At 52.2% G+C, this 23,832-nt stretch overlaps 5 protein-coding genes across 5 annotated transcripts; 2 read left to right on the forward strand and 3 right to left on the reverse strand.

Moving 5' to 3' along the window:
• Positions 1–280: 280 nt before the first annotated feature.
• BGZ61DRAFT_564027 (uncharacterized protein) lies at positions 281–2,061 on the forward strand (the record flags this gene model as incomplete). Its single annotated transcript, XM_046255884.1, has 1 exon — positions 281–2,061. A coding segment is annotated over one exon (1,401 nt), but the record flags the coding sequence as incomplete, so codon positions are not given.
• A 1,864-nt stretch (positions 2,062–3,925) lies between these two features.
• BGZ61DRAFT_432911 (uncharacterized protein) lies at positions 3,926–5,855 on the reverse strand (the record flags this gene model as incomplete). The annotated part of the gene is made up of 5 exons (XM_046243895.1): positions 3,926–4,826; positions 4,886–4,969; positions 5,020–5,145; positions 5,196–5,320; positions 5,373–5,855. 5 exons carry the CDS (start codon positions 5,853–5,855, stop codon positions 3,926–3,928), a joined length of 1,719 nt encoding a protein of 572 aa, XP_046096122.1.
• A 7,817-nt stretch (positions 5,856–13,672) lies between these two features.
• BGZ61DRAFT_499601 (general substrate transporter) lies at positions 13,673–15,745 on the reverse strand (the record flags this gene model as incomplete). Its single annotated transcript, XM_046251426.1, has 5 exons — positions 13,673–13,744; positions 13,960–14,263; positions 14,330–15,185; positions 15,254–15,520; positions 15,604–15,745. 5 exons carry the CDS (start codon positions 15,743–15,745, stop codon positions 13,673–13,675), a joined length of 1,641 nt encoding a protein of 546 aa, XP_046096123.1.
• A 501-nt stretch (positions 15,746–16,246) lies between these two features.
• BGZ61DRAFT_539808 (type I 3-dehydroquinase-domain-containing protein) lies at positions 16,247–17,849 on the forward strand (the record flags this gene model as incomplete). The annotated part of the gene is made up of 4 exons (XM_046254834.1): positions 16,247–16,477; positions 16,525–16,762; positions 16,817–17,354; positions 17,432–17,849. The coding sequence occupies 4 exons, from the start codon at positions 16,247–16,249 to the stop codon at positions 17,847–17,849; spliced, it is 1,425 nt and encodes a 474-aa protein (XP_046096124.1).
• Positions 17,850–17,944: 95 nt separating this feature from the next.
• BGZ61DRAFT_539809 (uncharacterized protein) lies at positions 17,945–18,504 on the reverse strand (the record flags this gene model as incomplete). The annotated part of the gene is made up of 2 exons (XM_046254835.1): positions 17,945–18,412; positions 18,472–18,504. 2 exons carry the CDS (start codon positions 18,502–18,504, stop codon positions 17,945–17,947), a joined length of 501 nt encoding a protein of 166 aa, XP_046096125.1.
• Positions 18,505–23,832: the final 5,328 nt, after the last annotated feature.

Consider the following 23,832-nt stretch of genomic DNA (forward strand, 5'->3'; position numbering starts at 1 on the left):
CACCTACCACCAGCTGCACCACACTCCCTTTCGTCTCACTTACACCCGCGACCCACCACTTCAACCGCAAGCCAACCCAAAATACTCTTCAGCAAGCATACGCCAGAAACGCAAGACCCCCAGCATACAGCATACAGCACACAGCACACAGCAGACAACAGAACGCAAGGCAAGGGGGCGAGCGCAGCACAAAACCCCTAGGTTTCCTGTTGACACAATTTCACCAGGGACCTTGCTCAACGACGTCGTCTCGGTTCTTGCATATTTATAAAGGCTCAAGTTGGCCAACGGGTTCGGCCGCCCTGAGCGGTCCTTCGCCAAGGAGAAGTCGTCGACTGTTTCTGCCGAATCTAGTGAGCCCGTGATCCAAGTTACTGCCCCTATCACGGAGCCTCAGTTTCCCTGGCCCTTTTACATTCGCCCCAAGTCTACTCGCATGGCTGCCCAAGAAGAGGTGGGAGTGAAGCAGCCTGCAAGTAGAGTTCCTTCTTTGCCGGAACCTGTTTCGCCTCACCGAAATGGGTTCAGTCAACCGTCCTCGATCACGCACCTCGCGCCAGGCCCAAGCCGTCACTGCAACGCTTCCTCCGACCTTGGTGGCGACCGTGGTCGCCAATACTTCCAAAACAAGAAGCTCCCTGAACTCCCTCAAAGAAAGTCACCCACGCGCGGCCCTTTTCCCGAGCCTTTCCCAGTTCTCGACTCTCAGTTGAGAGATTCCAAGTCCATTGACTTTTTCAACAAGGCCGTATGCAAAGATATTCGTCGCCAACTAGCTGAGACTTGGGACCAGTCCCAACTCCGAATGACCCCCAGCCATCCCAGCCTGGCGCCATCACCCAGCAGACTGTCACTCAGCAGCTCCATGCTGCGAGAGCCTGATTTCAACGACTTCCTCAACCTAAGCGACGATGACATTGCTGAGACCAGTCCCGAGAACTGGACCCCAGACCAGAACGCCACTGCAGCTCATTCGACGGCTCCCTCCATAACCGAGTCTCCTCGTCAATCTCTTCTCATTCTGCCACCGTCATACCCGAGCCAGACTGCCACGGCTGCCGCCTTTGAGACCGCTAGAATTGCCGACCGCTACAATTTCGACCTCGTCTATGTCGTCAATCTTTGGTGTCCGGAGAACTTTCGGCCTCGAAGTTCTGGGCCGGACCTGGGTGACGCAGCCTCTGTCAACTCTAACGTATCAGCCAAGCCGTCGCGGGGCATGACGGGACGCCTGCTCGCTGCCTATGGCTTACACAATGTCAACTCGCCCTTCCAGATCTCAGCTATCGCGCATGGAAAGATTCTCCAATCCCCAGGCTGGATTGAGCACCGGAATCAAGAGGCGCGAGATGACGAGTTTGGTCAAGGCTATGCCTGTTCTTTTTACACGGGACAGTACTCAAGAAATGGCGCCCCCAGCTCGAGTATCTCTTCTGCGGGATCTGCAAAGACAGATCGCGGTATCGTCTTCGCCGCGTACCGGAAGCCTAGCGTTGATGGAAGCCTCGCCGGGGTTGGATCCAGCCAGGTCGATCTAGTGAGTATCTATAAGGACGCTAAAGCGCTAGTTGAAATGCTCATTGACATCCACATCGCGAACCGACTTAGCCAGCCCCTATCAGGGTCTCCGGGCTCTGATGAGACGGGGTCGATGCCTGAGCAACGAGCTGGTGTCATTTGAGAGAGAAGTACCTTTGGCCAATGTCCTCCATCTTGGAGCACGTTCTTACGATGGGTTTCCTTTTTTTTTATTCGGTTTAGACCCAGCCTCAACTTACGTCGGCCTGAATACTTTCATTCTCGGTTTCTAGGCAAGATTTCTCTGGAGCGGATTGCTGTCTTTTTCCCCGGATGATGGAGAACAGGAAGAGACAAGTTGGCTTAGGAGACTGCGAGGCTACGAGCACCTGGTTGACACATCGAGGACTAGCTCTCCCAGCGACGACGCAGTTTCTGTTGCAGAAATTTGTGCAGGCAGGTAAAGCAACAGACAACAGGAGAAGTTGCGGGCAACTGTTGAGCCCCATGATAATGTTTCCATACAGTACACACACACACACACACACACACACACAATTCTATTACGCCCGGTAGGCCATGCCCAAAGGGCTCTAATGCTATGATACATACGCCTCCGAATGTATTGCCCTGATCTCACAAAGGCCCCTGAGGATATCTTCTAGTCCTGATTTGGTCCACTCGACGCTCTTTCTCTTTATCCTCGCGTGGGTTAGTAGCAAGTCAACTTGAAGCCTGGTTCCTCTAAGTGTTCAGTTTCCTATCTTCGGCGGCTGAAGCAGTGCCTGCTTTTTGATTTTACGAGGATTTCACAGTTAGTGTTAGTCGATTTAGTGGGTTAGCGGGATTTGGATCATCTCTGATCGAGGCGACCCGTGGCAATCGCGAATTTGATTGTCGCTCGTACAGCGCCCATATCTGGTGACCACTCCTGTCCATTTGACGTCGCTTCCCTCCCAAGTAGAAGGAGATGCTACCACGTTTTGTGTCCGTACATTGAAGGATTCCCTTGCGGTGTGTTGTCCAGTTGACACAGCGGAAGAGAAAATGCTCTACCGTTTCTTTTGCCCGTCCACACGGGCATTCATCTGTCGGAGAAGCTCGAATCTGATACAGATAGCTATTTAGTCGGGCCATTCCGGTCCTAAGCTGTGCCAGCACGCTGGCCTCGTTCCATGAAAGCTGGTCGTATAGCAGACGTATATGTCTTCCAGGCAGGGCTGAATCGACTCTTTGGAGTGTCCACCCACCCCTTCTGGCAGTGTTCTTCCGCTTCGGAGCTCTGCTCTTGTACAGTTCGACTTTCGGAAGGGGTTGGACAGTACTCGAAGCGCATCGACAAGGCGCTGCCGGGCAAGCACACCCGTGCGCTATACGACTCGCTAAAAAGAAAAGAATCGGACGTGATAGCCCAGCTTCGGGCCGGGATGATGCGACTGAACAGTTATCTTCACAGGATAGGGGCAGCGGAATCGGACATATGCGATTGTGGACAAGCAGCAGAGACGATTGAGCACTTCCTCTTCCGATGCAAAAAGTGGACAATGCAACGGGAAGTCATGTTTAAATGCTCACGAACAAAGATTGGGAATTTGTCGTTCTTCTTGGGAGGACAAGCTGCGTCGGATAACGAAAAGTGGAAGCCAGACATGCAGGCCGTGAGTGCGACAATCAAATTCGCTATCGCGACAAACAGGCTCGATGCGGACCGTCGGCCATCGGCAAACTAACCACTAGCGTGCGATTATACTAACAAAAAGCCGCCTCAATTTGACAGACCGTGCTTCAGCTGCTGAGGATAGGATGCTGAACACTTGCAGAATTTGACCTTCAAGCAGGCCTGTCATGGAACAAGCAGCGACGAGGTTGAGCAGCAAGCGATGAGACGACGATCCGTGGGGCTTGGGGTGTCAGGTACCAAATGTACTGAAATGTGAACTAGATTGTGTCAAGGAGTGTCGGCGGAACGATGGTGCGTGCGTCGTGTCGTAGTCTGCGACGGGAGCCCCGTCATGACTACTCAATTAGGCTTAGCTCTTCCCTTATCAGGTTAGACCGTTGGAGCTCCAGGAGCTGGTTGCCAATCAATCCAATCCAGTCCAAATCTTCGAGAAACCTAAATCCAGTCCAGCCATTTTCCGTCCACTCCAAGTCCAATGCAAATTGCCTCCAACCCAATTACATCACTGAGTGAACCATTCTTATGAGGTTTTGACAGCTGTAAGTATAGCATCACGTCACGGTTTGAAAGACTAGGACATCAATCGAGACTTCGGCATGGCGGAAGAAGAAAGACTGACGGATCAGTCAAGATTCATTAAGGTAAAAAAAAAAAAAAAAAGTAGAAGCATCAAAAACCCTCCCAGGTCGCCCAAATCACCGTAACTCCCATACTCATTACCACGCTTCAACGAGTCGCGAGAGTTCCATTTCCAGCCTCAAGGGTATCGTTAGAGTCAATAGAGCATCGTCGGTCCTTAACAAACTTTGGCCAAGTGTTAGTCAAGACAAGGTACTTAATGCTTCCTTCAGCGTCATCAAAAATCGTGGCATCAAAGCCGTCGGGGATATCACCCCAGTAGAGGGCCTTATCGCCAACGTGCTCCGTATCGTTAATCGACTCTGTCATAATGCCAGTCTCGGATCCGTGGGACGACGCGGAGGAGGATTTAATGTTGGTGGCGGTCATCGCAAAAGAGTCGAATGGTGTGGCCGGGTCAATCTGGCGCTTCTCGCCGTACAGGATGCGGGCAGAGCTTTCGAAGACAGCCTTCAGCTTCTTCAGGTCTTGTGAAGACAGGTTGATCTGAAACTCGGCATCGCGGGAGCTGACAAAGTTGGTATAAATGCGGAGAGCGCTTGTGAATCGCTCGCGGACAAGCTCCTGGACAGCGGCATTCTTGATCATCTCGGGGTCGCGAACAGCTGGAGGCAGCGAAGACTTCCACTCTGCGACAGCTCTCAAGAAGGCGATGTTCTCACCAGAGAAATCTCGAAGCGCAGAGAACTGCTGGAGAGGCTCGGGGTTTCGCTCAAGAACGTACTCAAGAGCTTCCATGGTAAGGATACTCTCGCCAGAGCCATTGCTCTTGACGGAGCCGTCCTTTGACCAGGCAGTCAGGGCTGAGCCAGCCATAGTGGTAGATGCAGTAGCGATATACCTAGCACCGTCTTCGACAGGCTTCGTGTTGAGCTGCCATTGGGCGATTGAGTCGAGAGTTTCCTGTCGCAAGGTCTGGTGCCTGATGACCTCCCAGCAGGGCAGAAAGACGGTAAAGATCTCAAGCATCATGATTGAGACGGCAATCCTTCACGCAGTTAGCCTTGCATGTTCCATGCTTGACGGATATATGTCGAGATGGTTTACCATTGAGGAGGAACCCAGACGTGGTTTACGGGGGCCATGGCAGGGACGTGTAAAGCAATTAGCCACATAGGGGTAGCATGAAGACTGTCTGGATTAGTGTGGAGTCGGGCATATCCTTCTCAAGGGATACTGACCTGGCAAGGCAGCAAGCAATGGTTTGGGCTCTCCATCCCTGGGTGTCGTTGATACCACGGGCCTTCCACAGAATGTAGGGGGCGACGATCCATGCCCAGAAGAATTGCCAAAAGACGGACGGCCACCTAGTATACAGTCAGTATCGAGTTAAATCTCGGGGGAATATTAGACGTACCATTCCCAGCCGCGGCCCGTCTGAGACATCTGGTAGTCCTCGGTGCCAGTGACCTCAGTACCCGGGATGCCAAAGGAGGGATGAAACTTTCGCGAGATAAGGAACATGAAGATTGTGAGGAAGAGCTTTGCGAGTTAGTTATGAATCAAGTACCGCAATGCAGAATACAATTCGTACCTGGAAAGCCATGCCGGCGCCGACAAGGACCAGAATCTTCTTGGTGTAGTCGAGCGATTGGAAGCGACCTTTTAGCGAGCTGGGCTTGGATCGTTGGGTCTTGGACGGATCTTTCTCCATAGCAAAGAGCTCCTTCTGAGTCTTGGCGACATGGAGGAATCGACTGTTGGAAGCGTGGAACAATGCAATACCGAAGGGAAGATAGGTGCTCATGACCCAGAATTCGAGCTCGGGCGTAGCGAGCGGGAAGTAGACGTAACCGGTTTGGACGGCGCCCCAGTAGAGATGGAGAAGGATAATAGCAGCAAACGATAACGGCAGGCCTCGAATCCTAAGCAAAGGCATATCGCGACGGCGCCAGAGGAAGTACATTCCGCCTGCGAGCATGAAGGTCCAGGCGAAGGTGAAGGCGATCCAGAAGATGCCGAGGGCATCGAGCCGAGGCTCGGCCTTTGCCGTGTCCTTGGAACCTGACTCCGCCATTTTGTTGTGTAGGTTAAAAAACGGGGGAATCGGGGCTCTCAAAGACGATGGATGTTTGAGGGAAGGGAAGCAAGTAATGAGCGTGGTGAAAGGAATGTGTGGTCTCCGCTACAGTGCAGAGAAGCGGAGATGACGATGTATTATGTATTGTGGGTGATGAGATGGGACGGGAGCGTCTGAGAGAGCCCCAAGCGCCGTGAGGACGAGCAAACAAGCCTAGTCAACCACCACGAAGAGAAATCAGAAATCGCGCGGCCGATAACCCCGTAACCCCCTGGCGCCCGGTACTTGGCATCTGGTCGGGAGCCCGATCACTCGAGCTAGTCCCTCCCCCGATCGCGTCGATCCTGGCCTCTTCTGAAGTACTATGTAGGGCTGCTTTAACCTTGGCTTTCCGATATGTCAACCCACCAGTCCGGGAGCTGGCAATATTTGTCGGAGGAGACCCCAGCTCCCCGTGCTGGGCGCTCAGACGGGGACGTGCAGCCCCTTACCGACAGAGAGTGTCAAGGCCATGGATATGCCAGCGGAGGTCCCCTTGCGCAAATGCAGATCGTCGCAATAGCTCAAAGTGGCCGGCAGCATGTTATTGCTTTTCCAACAGCGCAAGGGCGGCAGGCCGTGGCTGAGCCAACAGGCAAAGATCTGCAGCAAGACGATGGGCCTCCACCAACCACGAGGCCTCTTTCTTGTGACTCTTGAGCTGGAAGTCGAGGATTAACATGCTCGGCTGCCCTGAGAGCCAATGCGGCCCTTGTGGGAGATTGTGCCCAACTCTGTTAAGCCACAGCATGTCGGGTGTGCCGGCTCGTGTTGTCCTTTTTGCTGCCCTCAACTGCACTTTGCTCACTGTTTACCAAAGAGCCAATTCGCTCAGGACTCTTCTGGCGCCACCATGACGAATTTGTGACTGCTTTTTTCTTTACCGTGGCGCAAGGTGATTGCTATTCTTCGTTGTGACGACGAGAGCCGGGCGTCGGGAACCCCGCTGAGACACGGGAGTCTCACCACAGCACGCGGGAAACGACAACGCTCGTGATCTCTCCCTTCTCAGGCGGAGCGGCCGTTTAGCTGTCTTGAGCTTGCAACGATGATGGGGAAAATAGAGCTACCACATGTTAGTTGCCACTGGGGGGGATCTCTCCTAGTTGGTCGTCCAGTAGTCAACATTCCGGGTATAATGCACAGACAGGCAAGAAAGATGTAGAAGTATCTAATGCAGAGGATAGTGATTGATTTTAATTGATTTCAGACTGTGGTTATTTTATGATGAAGTTTGAGGTAAGAGTGTAGTTTTGTGGCCAGCTCGCTATGCATGTACGTTACAACTTGGGTTGACTAAGAAGATAGAACAACTAAAGAGAACCAGAATGAGATTTAGGAACGCAGGTGAATGAAGACAAACAATCCCGCGAACTCCCAAGTCCTGATTGGGAGACATTCTGCAGACTCTAGTCGACAACCTTCAAGAGACGGTTATACAAAGCTTTCCTGACCGCTCTTCAATGAGATGACTAGCGATGTGGAGGCTTCCTCAAGCATTCAACAGATCTTGCTTGGGCACTGAGCCTGGGGCGCGCAACCCAGCAGCTCACGGAGAAAAGAGACAACATCGACGAGACCGTAGTTACACCAGCAATGTGGCACGACGCACATGAAATGAAGAAGTACTGTTTTGGGAAAGCCAGCAGGGTTGAGTTTCATTCATCATCCCTCTAACTGGCCGCCTAATGTGATGAACCCTGCTAGCATGGGGGCTTCTCGGTCTGCATGGTTCCGGGCCAGCATAGGCTTGACCGGGTAGGGTGATGGAAGCACTCGGCTGGATCCCCGACGCCAACAATAGGTGGTCAGCGGTCAGGCCAACCCCTGGCCCTAGCCTTGTTTCCCCAATTATTCTCGCTCGTCAGTCTCATCCATCTGAAACCCTCATCGAACCGCCTCCCCGGACACGCCCCACTTTCGGGGGGGGGGGGGGGGTTCACTCCACAAGGCGGCCGCGCTAACTCGATCCTGTTGGTAACACAGACCACGATCCTTGCCATCCTCCGATGCTCCCATACAGTGCTCCGAAGAGTGTAAATAGTGTGTGTGGACACCCCAAGCTGCTCCTTTAGTGCGTGTGACTGGGCGACACTAAACCACCAGTGCGTTGAAACGGCCACACTAAACTGCCAGTGTGCCTGCAAGGCCCACAATGCACTGTTAGTTCGTCTCTCACTTTCACACTAAACCATAGTGCAAATCATGGTCTGCACTATTAGTGTGCGGCCATGGTGGCCCCTGTGGTGGATTATGCCCCAAACGTCTGGATGTGTCGGAAAGCTAGCGTGGCACTCTGATGATGTCAATCGTGTGTATTATATGTGTATATCTTCCCATCCTCTCTTCTTCTGAGGTATCAGACCAAGCTTTATATACCCGTTCTGTGCTGTGTAGAATCAACTAGAAGCTGATTCCTAAGCCTTGTGGCAAAATGCTAGGCAACTGATCACATGACCCACCCGGTATGAGGCCAGGTACATGGTCCAATCTAACAGGATGCACGCATGTAAGTACAGAAGGGCCAGCCCTATTAACTGAGCCCAGAGGATTGGGGCATAAGCGATCGTGGGAATATTCCTCACGGTGGCAACACGCGTAGCAGAAGCAGAGGCGCATATCGCCAGTGCACAGCAGGCTTTCTATCCATATTCCATATTCCATATGGAACGATTCCTGTATGGATTACGAATTTCTCTCCGTATGGAATACAAAAAATGACGTCATCGTTTCTCATACGAGTCGGCCTCGGTTGGGACGTAGGCGTGGTTTCTCGCCATCTAGCCATACCATCGTCGTTCTCTTCGCTCTCTGCTTCGATCAATTCAACTGGGATCCCTTGTGTGATACCGCTTTTAATCCAGCTCTTCATGCATTCCCCCTTTTCAATTGTGCCACTTCCTAGCTGACATCTATCCCAGGATCAGGGATGGACATCGAACGAACGGGAATCGAATCGATAGATTCATTCGATGCCAAGTCTTACGAATGTCGAATCGAATTTCTTGGCATTCGATTCGATGTCGAATCTGCGGCGTGCCCATTCGATTCGCATCGAATCGAATGTGACATGTCCTGTTCGATGTTCGAATACATCGATTCGAATGTGGGGCATCCTATTCGACATTCGAACCGTACAGGTCACCATATGATTCGACATCGAATCGATCGCCCCCACCCGTTCGATCGAAAATCGATCGATTCGGTCGAACAGAGAGACGCGATGTGCGAATCATGACCAAGGGGTGGATTCAGCGCGATTCGCAGACGCGTTAAGAGGCCCCTGGCACTCTCCTCGACGCGAGAAGTGCAACGCGATCAACACTGACAACAATTCATCTTAATGCTAAGATGTGTTAGCAAGTACATAACATGACCCTAAAAGCCCATAGCATACTAGGTACCCTGCAACTACAGCAATCATCCCTGTCACGACCCTGTCTAACCGCCCCCCAGCCCGGAACGGATTAACGCGCCGGCCACCGCGAATTGCCAACAGGTTTACCAGTTGGGAATGACTCCCATGGTCACAATCCCGACAAACAACCCACCAGCAGGTGCTTTACAGGAATGTAACGGACAACCCAATTTAATCTTGTAATAAAACACTGAGTCGGTTTCTATGAGGAATATATATTTGTCGCGTGGGGGGTTGAAGTATGAGTTATTGTTGCTGTAAAATACAACCTCCCAAGTTAGGAGGTACCAAGGTCGTCATATAAAGTAGGTGGGGCTTACAGTAGTTTTTAACGCAGGAGTATAGGGTATGTTTGTCCCAGTAACAGGCCGCTATACAGAGAGGGGGATCACCAAAAACACGCCGCTTTTTCTGCAGAATAATAGGAAGGAAGCAAAAAGAAAAGAAAAGGAAACCAAAAAAAAACTGTCTCCGTATTTCTCTCTACTAAAAAGTTTTTACTGATGCCAGCTTTGGCATGATCAGATGAATATGTCCGGCTCGAAGTTTTCACGCATTGGCGAGTATGGGATTCATGATCTTCCTGCCCCCCTCTTTAACTTTTTGGTTGTCTCGGGGACCTGCGCCTAAAGCCAGCTTTGCCTGTGAACCGATGTACCAGCGACTTCACAGGTGCATCCACTTAGAGCCTCAACTTCAAGTCCCCACCGTTCCGCCCCCTCACGTGAACGGTTTACGAAAATCTCAAGAATCCATTCTGAGTTGACGCCAGATTGGAATGAGCACAAATGCAAAGCCGGTATGGGGACTCGGCTGAGGAACGGGATGGCTTTTTTTCAAGGTTGGCCCGTAGTGATGCGTCTGTGCTTGTGGCATGAGCCAATAGGAGCCTCTGACGCAAGTGGAACAGGGAATATATGGAATCTTACCCCGCCGTCTGTGGACCTAATCAACGAGACCCCGATTTGGCTGGTTGCCAAGTACTGAGAGCTTGGTGGAGCGGCACTTGGGAGAATCTCCGTACACCAATGGTCGGAACAAAGTTTGGCTTCTTACATACAATGGCGGCTTCACGCGCGACTCTCTCGCCTTGGGCGCGCCAGGTCGTCGTTCGCGCTGCTCGCGAATGCATCATTAATCGCACAAGACTTTGCATGTTTAGCGGCAGTGGAGATGTCGCGAATTTCGCGTTGACGACAAAATGGGCGTGATATACGCGTGTTATTGGCCTCAATGCCTGTCCAGTCAGTGATGGATGGATGGATTTAAGTTGAGCCTCAGTGCAGTCTCAATGGCTTCCAACAACCTCGACCCACGCGACCCATCTGTCCGACTAGCTAAACTAACTGCATCATGATGTCCTCCGAACCATTCTCTTTGAGCCCTTCGTCCTGGAATCAACCAGGTGTGATGGAGCGCGATGAATTCTCTTCTTCGCCAGCCGCCCCGTCTCCAGGAACCTCGTTACCAACGACGCCATCGCTCCGTCCTCGCGGGACTGCCGCCGATTTTATTCAGGTCGATTGGACACTCTGGGGCCGCCAAGAGTGGGCCAAATGGCCCGGATTCGAGCTTTATACTGGCGGCCAAGACACGAGGGCATGGTGGCAACAATATGGGTATCGCGTTAAGGACCGTTCCACCTCGCGGCAGGGAAATAAGCTGAAGTGGATCTGCGCCGACTGCTTTGCCCGAGGTTTCAAGAAGAAGTCGGACTTCTGTTTCGTCTGCTCGACAGGAGTCGCCATCAGGAAACACCTACTCAAAGCCCACGGGATTCTTGTAAGTGTGTGCCTCTCATCTACGGTTTGATAACGTGCTGATTTGGCAGGCCCCGAACAAAGTTGCCAGCCCCGTGGGGGGCTCATTTCTAAATGACAGGACCATCACCGACTTCATCGATGCCGACTTCAATAATCCCCACGACCAGTTTCTTCTCAGCAAGCTGCGTGGAAGATTCAGCAGCAAAGGCCTCCGAGTACTCCTCCTCGACTGGATTACCTACCATAACCTGCCGTTCAACATTGTCAATACCGAGCGGTTCCAGCGGATCCTTCTCTACGGCAATCCCCTCCTTGATGTGACCCACATTCCCTCTGCGAAGACGCTGCTTCGCATGCTCGAATCCGAGTATAGGGGTGCCGTTGGGCCGGTAACCGAAGTATTGCGCAGCGCTCGATCCCAGATTCATTTCTCCTTCGACGGTTGGACATCCAAGTCGTACACTTCGTTTCTTGGGATCAACGCTCAATTCATTGATAACCACTTTGTCCAACACCGAATCCTCCTTGGGCTTCGACCTCTCTCGGGCAGACACAACGGTGCTTCACTTGCCGATGAGGTCGCTGATACGCTCGCATTCTGGCAAATCAACGACCCGGACAAGGTTGGCTACTTCACGCTGGACAATGCTGCCAACAATGACACCTGCATGGACGATCTTGCCTTTGAACACGGCTTCTCAGCTGAAGAGCGACGGATCCGCTGCGCTGCGCATATCTTCAACCTTTGCGTGCGGGCAATGCTATACGGTTCGAAGCGAGAGAACTTCGCGGCAATCATCGCTGCCGATGGTGACGATCAAGATGACGATGAGGAGCTAGTTGATCAAGCTATCGACGAGGCCCTGGATGTAGAAATGGAAGACGGCACGGATGAAGACTTTGAAGCGAACACTGCCGTTGGTATCCCAGAAGAGGACTTCCTATCATCCCACCCAGCCCCGGAGGAGATCAATGGAGCCACTTTCAGGGAGTACAGCCAGAACGGCGCCCCAGGAATGCTTCACAACATCGGGATTCAGCTGCGAGCGACTACACAGCTGTACGAGCAGTTTCTTCAGTCTCAGCGCAAGGAATCCGGCCATGAATCAACACTTCACTGGGTCTTCAACAATGCCACCAGATGGAACTCGGATATGCGGATGATGGAGAGGGCCCTTCGTCTCCGCCCGGCTCTCAATACGTTCTTCAATGACGTTCAGAACCGTTGGGAAACCGAGGGTCTTTGTGACAAACCGAAACCGGCAGTTCTGCAATACCGCTTAAGTGCGTACGACTGGAAGGTTATCGAGGTGCTTGTCAAGCTTCTGAAGCCTTTTGAAATCGCCACCAAGCAACTTCAGGGCGACGGTATTCCCGACGCGAGGTCGACTTGCGGTAGTTTCGATGAATACTTCCCTGTCTTCGAGATCCTACTTGACCACCTCGAAGGAGCTATCGAAGGCACAATCTTTGAAGAAGTTGAGGATCCAGTGAGCAAGGAGAAGAAGGACGTCGAAGTCGCCATCTACGACGGGCTCGATAGCAGAACCCGTAGATTGCTCAAGGTCTTTATCAAGCTCGGATGGAAGAAGCTGCACAAGTACTACAACTGTCTGACTAGCGCAGCTTATGTCGGCGCTGTTGTCTTCAACCCGGCGAAGAAGTGGCGCCTTCTCGATCAACTGTGGTCTCGAGTGCCTTCTCGTAAGGCCAAGGGTTGGCGATTAGAGTACGAATCCCAGCTCTTGGAGATCTGGGAGAGTTACAGGGAACGCGAAGTTGACTACGAAGTCTTCGCTACATCTGACGAGGCCTCAATGGATTACATTGAGCGGAGACTTGCCAGGAGTGTAGCTGGGTCGCCATGCGCCCAGGGTTCGTCCTTGGCAGTGTCCAGTGCCCGCAAGAGCACCCGAAAGACGAAACACACGACAGCAGGAGCGACTGCTGATGACGAATATGCTCGGTACTGTGCTGAGGATGTTGTCAACAGTCACCACTACAGAAGCAGGCCGATTGACTGGTGGAAAATCAACAGGAATCGGTACCCGCGACTGTCTCTGATGGCGGTTGATATGCTCACCATCCCATCGTCGTCTGCGGAGAGCGAGAGGACATTTAGCAGTGCAGGACGTATGACGGCACCGTTGAGAAGTCGGCTGAGGAGGGAGATAGTGGCGATGGCTCAGTGCATTCGATCATGGAGTAAAGCTGGGATCTACACGCCTTCACTGCCGCTGGTTAGCCTCAGTGATGATCAATGGGTTGACGCACTTGCGTCGCTGAGGGGGACGAGTGACATTTAATCTGCCTAGTACCTGCCTTTGCACAATTGACGATGTTCTGCGATGTCTTATCTGAAGCCGTGATACCTTCTAAACCCGCTCTGCACCTCTCACCACTCTTCTGTCGGGGTATGACGGCATGACGGCCTGGTGATGATGACGACGGTCCATTTGGTTCTAGGTCCTATTGGTGTTTCGGTCTCCGCCGGGATTAGTTCTACGTTCGATCGAGTTCGAATCGAATTCGATCGAATCTTGGCATTCGATAGATATCGAATCTACGGAAGACATGTTCGATTCGAGTCGAATCTACGGCACAAGAATTGTGGCGCGTTCGATTCGATACGAATCTGCGGGAGATGTGTTCGATTCGAGTCGAATCTACAGGACAAGAATTGTGGCACGTTCGATTCGATACGAATCTGTGGGAGATGCGTCCGATTCGATTCGAATCTACGGGGTCACATTCGATTCGAACGCCAAGGCTTGGCGTTCGATTCGATAGATTCGTAAGATGTCCATCCCTGGGTTACCCCTCATGCCTGTTCCTGGTGTGCGCCCTGAATCTCCTTCTTTTCCTGCGACATAACACCGACCTGGCCATCAGAACGGCGCTCCTCAATGATCTCGTTGGTCTGGTGTCGCCATGTATGTGGCATGCCCTTACGAGTGAAGAGGACGTCCATATCTTCGAGAGAGATGCCCTTGGTCTCGGGGATGAAGAAGAAGACAAAGAACAGGCCGAAGACGACAGAACATGCGAACAAGAGGAATGTTCCGTACTTTATGTCGGCCATCATGTAGGGCGTTGAGTAGACAATTGTGAATTGACCGAGCCATTGGGCACAGGTGGTGAAAACAAGGCAAATTGAACGGATGGCCATGGGGAACACCTCAGCGCTAGAAGTTCACAGATGTCAGGACATACTCTTATATATGTCATTGTAGAAAGGAGCGAAAGCTTACCAGAAGATCCAAGGAATGCCGTTCCAGGAGATTGCATAGAAAACAGCGAAGATGTAGACCATGACAATAGCCACGTACGCGGCAGGTGACTTCTCGCCCGCCGTGACGCCCGAGTCGAAAGAACCAGACAACTTTGAGTAGATACCAAGATAAAAGAGCGCCAAAGCTGCACCTGCTGACCCGATCATCAGAGACTGGCGGCGGCCAAGAGCATCAACGCCCCAGATCATGTACAATCCTGTGGCAGAAGCTTTCACGATGCCAAAGATGCCAGTTGCCAGAAGTCCAACATTAGTACCAGTAAAGCCGATAGACTGGAAGATCGAAGGAGAGTAGTAGTTCAGGGCGTTGATTCCTGACATGTTCTGGATAAACATGAGGGCGATACCCAGGAGCAGGCGTGACCTGTTGGCAGGGAGCACGACCTCCCGCAGCTTAGCTAGGAAACCCTTGCTAGCTCCAAGGGCGTTCTCATCTTCGATCTGCTGGAGGACCGAGTTGATCTCCCAGTTCAGATACGGGTCATCAGCGGGCAGCTGACGAAGGCGCTGAAGAACTTTGCGAGCCTGCTCGGTACGGCCAGCGTTCAGAAGCCAACGAGGAGACTCGGGCTGGAAGAACATGCAGATGATCAACAGCGTGCCGGGAATAACCTGCAGTGCGAAAGGGATATGCCACTGAGCATCCGAGTCTGCCGGAACATGAATATTAACTCCGTAGTTGACCCAGAAGCCTATGATCTGAGAGAACTGGAGGAAAATTTCGAATATGCCGATGAGGCGACCACGAATGGCGGGAGGACCAGATTCGGAGATGTAGACAGGGATGATCATGGAAGAGGCGCCGACCGCAAGACCTGTTACCAATAAAAGATTAGTCTCTCTCTGCTGAAGGCATAGAGTTCAGCAGTAACGCGTAACTCACCAGTGAGAACCCGACCAGCGTAGATGTAAGCCAAGTTGCCACCAGAAACAAGCTGCAAGATAGCGCCGAGGTCGAAAACAGCACCGCACATCATCAAGACCAGCCGACGACCAAGCTTCTCGACGAGGTAATAACAAAGAAGAACGCCAAAGAAGCATCCTCCCTGAAAGGTGCTGACGATGTTGGCCTTGAGAGCGGCCAAAGCAGTTCCGGTTGAGGTGTCAAGGTTGAAGCGGCTCTGGAACGACGGAAGAGACATTGTACCTCCTATTGTGAATGAAACAATGCTGTTAGGACATAATACCGAAAGGTAGGGGCCCCCAAGGCACAGGACTAAGGATTATCAATACCTATGAAGGCCGAGTCATATCCGAACATGGAGGAGCCCAGAGCAGCCGAGGCAGCGAGGGCATAGATCCTCCAGTTGTAGACCTGGGGAGGCGCTGGGTTGGCCGAGTTGTCTTTCGGCCGGGCGAATATGCTCTTGACCATGATGGCGTCGCGTCCTGTAAATGCTTGGAGATGGGCAGACTTCAAATCGGACGAGCGTGTGATCGGTGAAGGAATGAAGATGATGTATCCGGAGAGATGTAACCTGGAGAGAGGAGGAGGGTTGATATGTGTCTTTGCGTCCAGGGGTTGCTCCCTTGAATCCTTGACGCGCCCCAGATTGCTACCCCACGTAGTTCGTTACCCCAGATGCCTCTCCTGTTTACCCCAGATTTTAGCGGCATGACTCGCGCGCAACTCATTTCCCAGCCGGCCACATTCAAGCTATTGCTGGCGGTGATGACCTTTCCCGTCGGTGTGGAAAAGTACAGCCAAGACGGTTGAGGTTTTACCCACCCATGGACACGACTGTATTGTCGGATGACTGGGGTTGTACTGGGTTGCTCGATGATGACAAAAAGTGTAGGAATTGACATGATTTCGAGTGATATTGCCGCTCGAATTCCCAACCTTGAAATCCAGACTCGGAGAAAGACAATCACCATGGGCGACATCGTCTTTGAGAATCACCACCGTGAACCACGTCGGCAGACCTTCATCATTCCGTTGACGTATTCCGACATCTCTCTTGGGGCTACCGAGATCCAGCGAATCAGCTATGGCGGCGATATCTGGGAGATGCGAGTTGACCTCCTGAGTCCTTCGATGGAACCCCTTGGCTCTAGCAATCTCCCACCGCTTCATATGTTCGGAACCAAGTTCAACTACTTCAGCGTCTGTCAGAATTGCCTATTTTGTTCACCATTCGCACGGTATCGCAGGGTGGCAAGTTTCCCGATACCGCCGAGGAGGAGGCACTTGCTTTGATGCTCATGGCTGTCGAGGAGGGATGCCACTACATGGACGTGGAGATTGAATGGTCTCGCGGTCTTATCGATACACTTGTTGCAAAGAAGAGAAATACGAAGCTGGTTGCATCATTCCATGGCTGGACTGGGGAGATCCGATGGACGAGTGATACTCTGCAAGAGAAGTACGCTTTGGCCGATACATTTGGCGGTGAGTATGTCGGACAACTACCTGGGATATCAGGGCTTGCTAACATTGTCCGAGACATCATCAAGCTTAGCATCCTATCTGTGGACGTATATGACTGCCATGAACTAGCCTTGTTCGTGAAGAAGCACCTGGCAGAGAGCCCGAAGCCACTACTGGCAGTTGGCATGGGCCAACATGGCCAACTCTCGAGAGTCCTGTCGCCAATCTCTCTCGTGACGCATAAACTACTCCCCGCGCCGTCTGCACCTGGCCAGTTGACTCTCGCGGAGGTCCATACTGCGCAGCACCTAGTAGGCCAGCTACCATCGCGTGAGTACGCCGTGGTTGGTCCCGAACAATCTGGAGAAATCGTTGGAAGCATCCTTCAGGCTGGGTTCAGAGAAATCGGCCTGCCTCATAGCTGCAACTTTCTTCGAGATGGGAAAGTGTTCCCTCAGGCTATTCAGAAGCCCAAGTTTGGTGGAGCAGCGACGGCCAGCTTCACCGGCTTCAATCGTCAAGACTTCCCTGGGGACATCTCGGAAGATGCGCAGAGTATTGGTTCTGTCGACACGATACTGTTAAAGCACCCAAACACGGCAAGCAAGCCAGCGTTGGTTGGTGAAAACCTCTCTTGGAGAGTAATTCACGAAAGTGCGCTGCGAGCCGGTCTACCTAAAGACCCTTCAGACTCACCTGTGGTTATGTTGGCGATGATCCCGTTGCCGTTCGTTCAGCGTGTCTTGCCGCTGAGAAGATCGGATACAAGACTGTTCAACTTTTGGAGTCGAACCTAATACAATCTGTAGCAGCAGACTTCCCCGGCCTCGACTTTGCTAGTCAGAAATCGCAACCCAGCTTGGTCATTTGCTGCACTAAATCCGCCGAGTATTCCAGCAAGCATGTTCTAAGTAGGCTCCTGAGCGACTCTCCGGCCGGCGTTCTAGTTGACTTCAGCGAAGAGTCAGTTTCAGCAAAGGTCGTGTCTGCCAATCCTGGGTGGAAGGTCGTTGGGAAGAGGGAACTGCTGGCTACACGAGCGTGTCTCTTGTTCTCTGCATGGACTGGGCGGAGGGCACCAGAGGTGGTGATGCGTGAGGTTGCATGATCAAGGGACTCAAGAATGCTATCCAGTAGCGGCTTCTTACAAACAACACGTTTATGGACTTTGACCACCATGGCTTATGACATATTGAAATTAATCTAATCATTGATAGCCCGCCCAAAATCTTCAGCTTGCAAGAAGAAGCTGCCCTGGTCCACCATGTTCATATCTCCAACTCCTTCGAACATATGATCCTCGGCGACGTTGAATCCCTCCACCGCTGCCCCAACAGGGGTAGTCAACTTATTTAGTCGATGATACGCATCATCGTCCTCGGGAGCATAAGCAGAGTTCTCTCTAGCCACTATTTTGTAACCAGATATCCCGGCAGACCCAGCCATGGCAAACTCAGCAACATCTTGCTCGCGATTCTCGGCTTCCTGGGTGATTGCGTCGCTGAACATGGACCTATCGGCGGCGGCGTCGCGTCTTCCAGCTTTCTCGTAGATGAGGATGTACCAGAGCAGCTGCGCATCAACGGACCAAGAGAACTCGCCCGGGCGGCCGCTTTGGGAGGGGGATGGCACTGTAGTAATGCTGTCCTGCAGCTTGCGCAGATTCTGGGTCTATATGAGAGTAGTCAGCACCAAAATCATAACCTCGTGGCCGTGGGCATGCAACATACCATCGAGAAAACGAAAGGCCAGATAGCTCGCATGCGATGGAGGAATCTCATGCACTTATCATAACCGTTCGGTGCTCCAAACATCCGACGCGGCAATGCAATGTCCGAAGTGGACCAACACTCATGACATTACGCTGATACAAACCCGCGACAAACTGGGCAAGTTTGGTACCCAAGTATACCAGGGAATCAGTAAGGATTAATGTAGTCAGTTCTTTGGGTCTTGTGCATGCAATACCTCGGTCGCTAAGTACATTGATTTCACTCATGAATCCTTCGAGAACTACATTCTATCACTTTTGGCCAGCAACCTTTGGGGCCATTCATGGCAGCACACCAGATCTCGGTGTCTCGGAGTCTTTGAGAGAGGTGAGGACAATTCGGGTCATCCAAGCCCAATTGCTCTTCTTCAGAACCCGAAGCTCGATCAGATTAGACAACCCGAGACCGTGACCTTGCTCGGAAAGAGTAAAAACAACGGAACAGTGCATCCCAGATCATGGACGCCGACGCCTCGGAGCAGTCTATCCTCGACCGCGATGCCTCGGAGTAAAAGAAGTAAATTAAATAATATATTATGAATATTAATTAATTAGGGATTAGACGAGACGTATCCGACCAATGCGGAATCGCCCGTCACGAGTCCTCTCTAGGTCTTCCAAAACTTCTCCGATGGTCGCAACTTCAGCGTCAAAGATGTTGCGGCCCACTGCGCGGAGACGTCGTCGACTTTGTCGTCTCGGGTTGCTCTGGCGTCGCTGAAGACACCAGCAGATCAACCCTGCCGCCGCTGCTGCATAGTAAGAAGCATGCGCCCGCAGCCAGGACCAATTGGCCAACGAATCGCATGGGCTCAGCTCACAGCAGCTTCCTCGCTTTCTCCACGAACGAAGCGAACGCGCAATTTAGCAAAGAAGCCATCTACAATGCTACTGTTCACAGTTCCCAAGACGTGCGCAAAACCAGTCTGCCAATTCCAATTTGACAAACTTCCCGCAAAGCATGCGAATTATTACGGCCGGTCGCGTGGCAGGATCGTCTTTCCTTTTCTAAGACAATGTGCTCGCAGATGGTCATGATTTATGCTCGCCCCAAGTAATGCAATCCTAACGGAAGAACTCCTGCTCTCCTACTCTCATATGACAAGGCTAAGTTCAAGAGTCAGCGACTCGCAGAATAGCATCGGCAGTCAATCGCGCCCTCTCCCACGTCCCAGCTGTCGACGGCAGCGTCCAATCCGACCTCAAGCACAATTTCGTTATGCTGTTTCTCGTCACAGGCGAACTTTGAGAATCTTTCCAGTGCAGAACAAAGACAGGTTTCGTTTCGCTTCACCGAGAGATAAATCCTCAAACGCCACCTTGCCGTCTTGCTTGGTCGCCGTCACGTTATTCATGCCACTTGAGTTCTGTTCCGCCTTGACTGCGGCGATTTCTTAGATTCGGCGATGGGACCACACCATCGGATGACGAGTCGCTGTTGAGGCCGACAATGAATGGCTTGCAAGGTACGGATAGGTGGTCAAGAAAGGCTACTACTGGCTGAACTCTCAAACTAAGTCGCAATGCAGCATGTTGGCGGCCCGGTGCCGGTTCGCCGGCCCACGAGGATGGCTTCGGACCCAAGCCCGCCGTAGCGGGTTTGGAAATGTTCAAATCTGCGAGTACCCAAGCCCTTGACGAATTAACTAGCCTCGGCCTCAATGTTTTCGGTGTCACGTCCCATTGGTCGAGCTCTTTTCACAGAAATTTTCACTCTTCGCGCCTTTCCACACTTTGGCGTTGCTGGAGAAGACGGAATGCCCTTGTCAACCGCATAATTGGGTTGATTGGCCTCAGCACCCTCACCAAACAAAAAAAAGACAGTTAAATGAAGAAGATTATATGAAATGTTACATTATATAATACTTCTCTTTTGATGCTTAAAAGAGCCTCAGCACTGGCAAACCAGGCAAGCGACTGACTGACTGGCTCCACAGGCTGGCGGTGATTTAGGTGTACCTCTAAGGTCAGTCAAGGATCCAGTGAAAGAGGTTCCCAAAAAACATACAACAGCGAGGATTCCCGTCACCGGCTGTCCGGTCAGATAGTCAAATTAAATCCGGCCCACACGCCTCCTGTTTCTACTCAAAGACAAAAGCTAGAGACGGCCTTAGTTTGGGAATTATTGCTCTCACATTCGTAGCGTCGCTCGAATGCCCTCTACCTAGCTTCCAGAACTCTTATGCCTTGGCTTCGACGCGGAGCGGGAGAACCAGGGACCCTGATGGGACGATCTACGTTATCTCCTCTCGGGGGAAAGAGAAAACTGCGTCGATCCAATGCCGTTTTTAGTTTTGATGGAAACCCTTGTCGAAGACCCAATTGACAGCATGTTTGACCGGCTGCAGCCACAACAGCCTCGTCGTAGGGGTCGAGTCTTACAAGCAGGGCGGATATGAGCACACGCCACATAGGTGCCCAATTGCAGGCAGCTGATCAAGTCATGGCGGGGACATATGGGTGTCAGACCTTCGGTGGCGCTTGATCCACAGACAAATGTCGAGGTGAGCAATCCTAAAGCCAAGAAAGCGTTTATTCAGCTGGGCGGGTCACTTACCGGTGTGATAGGGGGGAAGACGCAATTGTCTTGAAGGAATATGCACAAGAAATCGTGGTGAGGCAGTGAAGGGAGAAACTGTCGACTCAGCAGCAAGTGCCATCGGCTTGGGAATAATGGCCGTGGTATCTTGCCCCAGTTGTGAGGTGACACGGGGAGTTGCAGCAGTGAGTAGCTGAAAGTGTGTCGCTTGCCCCGCACACCCTGTCAGCATCAGGTCGTAGTAGGGCAGACCGGTCCGCTGTGCGCAGATCGCTTAGAGCTAACTTACGGTCGCACATTACCACATGGGTGACATAACCCTTTTGGGAAGCCTCAACCATGTGGAAATACTTAGTAATTTTGTGGCCCCTTGCAAGACTACAGTACCGCACACTATCCGGAAGGTATCTCTTCATTTAGATGGCATCTCCACCAGGGAATATGTCGTGATAATTCCTGGCGACGCGTCACAATTCTTCCACTCACACATCCACACCAGCATCAATACCCAGCCCATCGCCCCCCATAGCTATTATAGGCTATCCCCATCCATTCCCTAAGTAACCTCGGGTCTATCCATCTTGAGATTGTGCGACTGACCTTGTCTTGTACGTAGATATGCCCGATCACGTCCTATCGCAGACATGTCCCGATGTTCCGAAGACCGTGGCCCCTAAATCGTACCAAAGGAGCCACGATTTCATCCGCGATAGCCACCCAGGGTCGAATCTGTGTCCATATTGCGGGAGACGTTGGCCCACGAGTATCTCCATCCTCGACAGCTCGCCAGTCCCGTTTCGAGACGTTGAGACAGCTTCCACCTCCTCCACTATACAGTCTATCGACCTAACAGCCTCTGATCGTTCCACGCCCTCACAGACGATCTTCACCGGCTCTGGAGACGGCCCTGGCCGTATCCTCGCAGCATCGCGGCCCTCCGCCATGTATCGAGATGCCAAACTTACCCAGAGTCGGATCGCGAGGGGCATGAGGGCGAGCTCGTCGCAACTCAGTGAGGCTGTGGCTAAACAGAGCCAAAACAAGAGCAGACGGAAGATCTCGATGCGTCTCACTGTCTTCCTCGCGAGGCCTGACCCATGGGAAATACTAGACGAAGATGAGGAGCCCCAGTGGTCTTTGGCTAGAGAGCTGCTGAAGGTCGCTTTGCGCCCCTTCGTCGACGAGGAACCATCTTTACCTGTCCACTTCTGGTTCGACAGCATCTTCTTCCCTCAGTTCAAGGACAAGCCTGCCCTCTCTTCTGTTCTTCAGTTCGACAAGAGACTCGTTCAGAACGCCCATATTAAAGAGGGTATCACGGAGCTGAGCGACCTCGACTGGGAGAGACAGACAGTCGCAGAGCTTTTCGGCGAGGACTGCCCTTTTCGTTTCAGTAAAACAGAGGGCAGATATCTCCTTTTCCTTGTTTTCTATGAGCCATTGCCTCCTCGACCACAAGTCCCGGCCCCTCGTCATATCAAGACGCCGAGGTCAGCCGTAAAGCCGTTCAAAAAGGAGAAGGGAATCAAGAAAGAGTTAGTCAAGACCGAGGCGAAGGTACAGCCAGCCTTGTTAATCGGGAGCGAGTTCAACTCGCCCTCCTTGAGCCCCTCTCTGAGCCCAGTTCTACCTCCTTCGAGAGCTAGCGCACAAGACCAGATCGAGGTTATTACTAGCGACGTGGACGAGACCCGCGCGGGTCAGAAACGAGCTCGAGACTCTATAAGCTCAGCACTCTCAGTAGAGGCAGAGGATAAGGAGCTCTCGGCTGGCCCTGCCTTCACTGCCCATGGTCCCGCTGCTGGAACCCGAGGAGTTGATACGAGGAGGCCAAGTAGTCGGCATCCTCGTAAACAGACGAGGAAATAGTAGTTACTCTAGCTCAAGGTGACCCAGGTCCCCCATCAGCTCGTCCACACTATTGATAATATCGCCAGGTAGCTCAGTTCCGGAGAGGCTATTGTTAATAGGCTTAAGGTAGTTCTGCTCGAGGAGCCGAAGCTAAAGCATTGTCAGCTAGCTTTTGAGTGCGATGGAGTACTTTTTTACGTACGAATCTCTCTTGCCCTCCAACTGGACTCTCTGGGATGCTCAGCACCGGACTTGCCCCGCAGTCGAGATGAACCTGAATCTTGTCTCTAAGTCGTAAGTAGATCGCGAGGTGTGGTCGCTTATGATCAAGCTCCCCATCTAGCTGACCACCGAACTGAAAATCCCGGAGCTGTTGATCACACCAGTCCGTTGTTATTGGGTCAAGAAGATCGTCTATATCGATAGAATCGACAGCGGCCATCATCTGGGCAAGCCCATCTCGAGCCGCAGGCCCTAGATGGACTGCCCAGTTCTCCACTTCGCTTGTATTATACAAATCCATCGGGATCCCGGCGACGAGATGCTCCCTATTCTTCTGTGGTCGGATGCGATGGCCGTTCCACATCTCCGTGAAGTCCGCAACCTCTTGACGGATCATGGGTCCATAGAGAGCATACACCGCGATCTGGTGAGCAAGACGGTTTGGTTGGAAGAGGCCGCTGTCAATTAGTTCGTGTGAGAACGCGATCCAGCGCTGACTGACACCTTTAAGTAGCTTTTCCCACCAAGACTCGATCCGTTGGTTCGATGTGCTTGGGCCCCAGATATGACAGGAGCTCAGTCTCGCTCCCTGCCTGTGGACTCGTTGGTCGTTATCCTCGGTGGTATACCGAAACTCTGTCTGATCAAGGTCTGCGAGAATCGCCTGGGCTCCGGCCCAAAGAGGAGTCTCGATACCATGATCCGAGC

The sequence above is a fragment of the Ilyonectria robusta genome (genome assembly GCF_021365365.1).
Source record: "Ilyonectria robusta strain PMI_751 chromosome Unknown BGZ61scaffold_37, whole genome shotgun sequence".
NCBI lineage: Eukaryota > Fungi > Ascomycota > Sordariomycetes > Hypocreales > Nectriaceae > Ilyonectria > Ilyonectria robusta.